The sequence below is a fragment of the Anastrepha ludens genome, chromosome 3 (assembly GCF_028408465.1).
Source record: "Anastrepha ludens isolate Willacy chromosome 3, idAnaLude1.1, whole genome shotgun sequence".
Taxonomy (NCBI): domain Eukaryota; kingdom Metazoa; phylum Arthropoda; class Insecta; order Diptera; family Tephritidae; genus Anastrepha; species Anastrepha ludens.
Window position 1 is genome coordinate 45,469,950 of NC_071499.1, and position 2,114 is coordinate 45,472,063.

The window sequence follows — 2,114 nt, forward strand, 5'->3', positions numbered from 1 at the left end:
TTACCATTTCCAACCACTGCCACCACCACCACCACCTGATGACCATCCACTGCTGCCGCCAGAAGGCCAACCACCTCCATAACCACCACTGCTTCCACCGCCACTACTAAGCTTCCAAATACCACCACTGCCACCACCGCCGCTCCCACCGCCAAGTAACCAACCGCTGCTGCCGCCACCAGATTTCCAGCCACCACCGCCACCACCTGATCTCCAGCCACCACCACCACCACCGCCGCCGCCTCCTAAACTCGATTTCCAACCGCTGAGTGCTTGCGCCCAACTCGAGCCACCGCCGCCATATCCACCAGAACCGCCCGATTTCCAGCCTCCTCCGCTGCCACCACCACCGCCAGACCAACCGCCTGAAGAGCGCCAGCCGCTACCACCACCACCACCGCTGCTGTAGGAAGATTTGCTGGGCCATAAGGATATACCACCACTACCACCACCACTCCAACCGCCACCGCCGCCACCGCCTGAGCTCCAGCCACGACCGCCTCCACCGGAGTTCCAACCACTGCCGCCACCACCAAGAAAGCCAGCCATCGCGGCTGCGCACAAACTCAGCAACACCAGACAAATGCGCTGCATTTCGTAAATAGTTTCGTCTGTTAGATTTACTTTGGGACAAATTATTGGGTGGCACAACCGCTGCCGCTTGAAGTTCTGACTCAACTAATCCTCCAATGCATTAGGTCGCAAGTATTTATATGTATGCGCTGCAGTGAAACGAATAAATGATTACTCCTTATTGTTGTTACTAAAGGCAGGTGTTGTTATTGTTGTTTTATTGTTATTGCTTTTAGTGCACTGTTGCTTAGTTCGTTGCGTTTGAATTTGAAAATGTAAATTCTATTCTTACAAAATGGCACAATTGAGCCAACCAAAAGCAACATCGCCAACAACAACAAATCTTAATATGGTTACAGCTAGCAACAACAATAAAAAGTGATTACTGGATTCTCTTTAGTTGCTACGAATGCAATGTTGCTCGCGCAAATTAATGACCACCGCCATGGACTCGTACACCCCGCTCCGCGCCCAATATGAAACGCACAGGCGTATGCACTTACTTATAAACGTTTCTCCACGCAGACTCTCGTACTAGCACGCACACACTTACAGAAATTCTGAAACAAATTTACAATCAACTAACCGCGCTTCATTTTCAAAGACTTCTATTGCGGTTATGGATAACTCCGCAGTCATTGTCGTTGTTGTTTGTTAGAGCTGGAGCAGTATTACACAAAACTTAGCAGCTGCACAAAGAGCGCCGAAACCTCATCATTGCCACCTCCAACAAATTTTGCCAAACTATTTGTTTTTCTTTTTTACCTTTGCTTTGTTGCAGCTTCTCCGCATGTGCCGCTCAACATTGGCATAACCGTTCATTTCTGTATCACCTCCCAGTGGCAGTGGCAGTGGCACCACCATCATAGCCACCACCGCAGCTGTCCTCGGCTTTAGTGCACAATCATTCAATGGCTGCTTAGTTGCCCATGCGCACTCACAATTGACCCTCAACATGGCGTCGCAAGCATCTCCGCCCCATTAGCTAGAACATCAGCTAAGTTTTTGATTAATTACACCATGAAACAGCGATTTTAATTTCTAACGAAGTTAATTTTCATATTGATTTAGCATTTTCATTTAAATAGCTGCCTGAGATATACCTCCCTCAGAAAAAATACCTGGAAGAGTAATCAAGATTATAGCAACGAGAAACGATGACACCCTAGCATATAATTGCAAACTATTCAAGCCCTTTTACAGATCTTCTTTGAACTCAATTGGCTTAAGTCGCCAAGAAGCTTTGTTTTAAGCACATTCGCATCCTGCCATATCCGCCTTAGGTCACATCTTTTTCTGTCCATTGCCGGTTCTTGCAATCCCCGTTTCCAAAAAATTTCCCTGCTGTTTAAGTTACATCCGCTTCCTGTTCATATTCGAGTCAAATTACACATGTTTTTTTTTCATTTCCTCTTCTTCTCCTTTCACTTTATAAATTCCCATTAGCGAATGTATCTTCTCCTTCTCTTTCTTCTTAATTGGCGCCATAACCGCTTAAGCGATTTTTGCCGAGTTTAACCAAGCGTCCAGTCGTTTCTTTC

The 2,114-nt window shown here is 46.7% G+C and overlaps 1 protein-coding gene across 1 annotated transcript; it reads right to left on the reverse strand.

Annotated features, from left to right (window-relative positions):
- Positions 1-594, reverse strand: LOC128857473 (loricrin-like). Its single transcript, XM_054093228.1, has one exon. The coding sequence runs from the start codon at positions 592-594 to the stop codon at positions 1-3; it is 594 nt and encodes a 197-aa protein (XP_053949203.1).
- Between the last annotated feature and the right edge of the window lie 1,520 nt (positions 595-2,114).

What these genes read in the sequence shown, in the direction of transcription:
- LOC128857473 (XM_054093228.1), bottom strand. Translation starts at nt 594, where the DNA reads ATGCAGCGCATTTGTCTGGTGTTGCTGAGTTTGTGCGCAGCCGCGATG.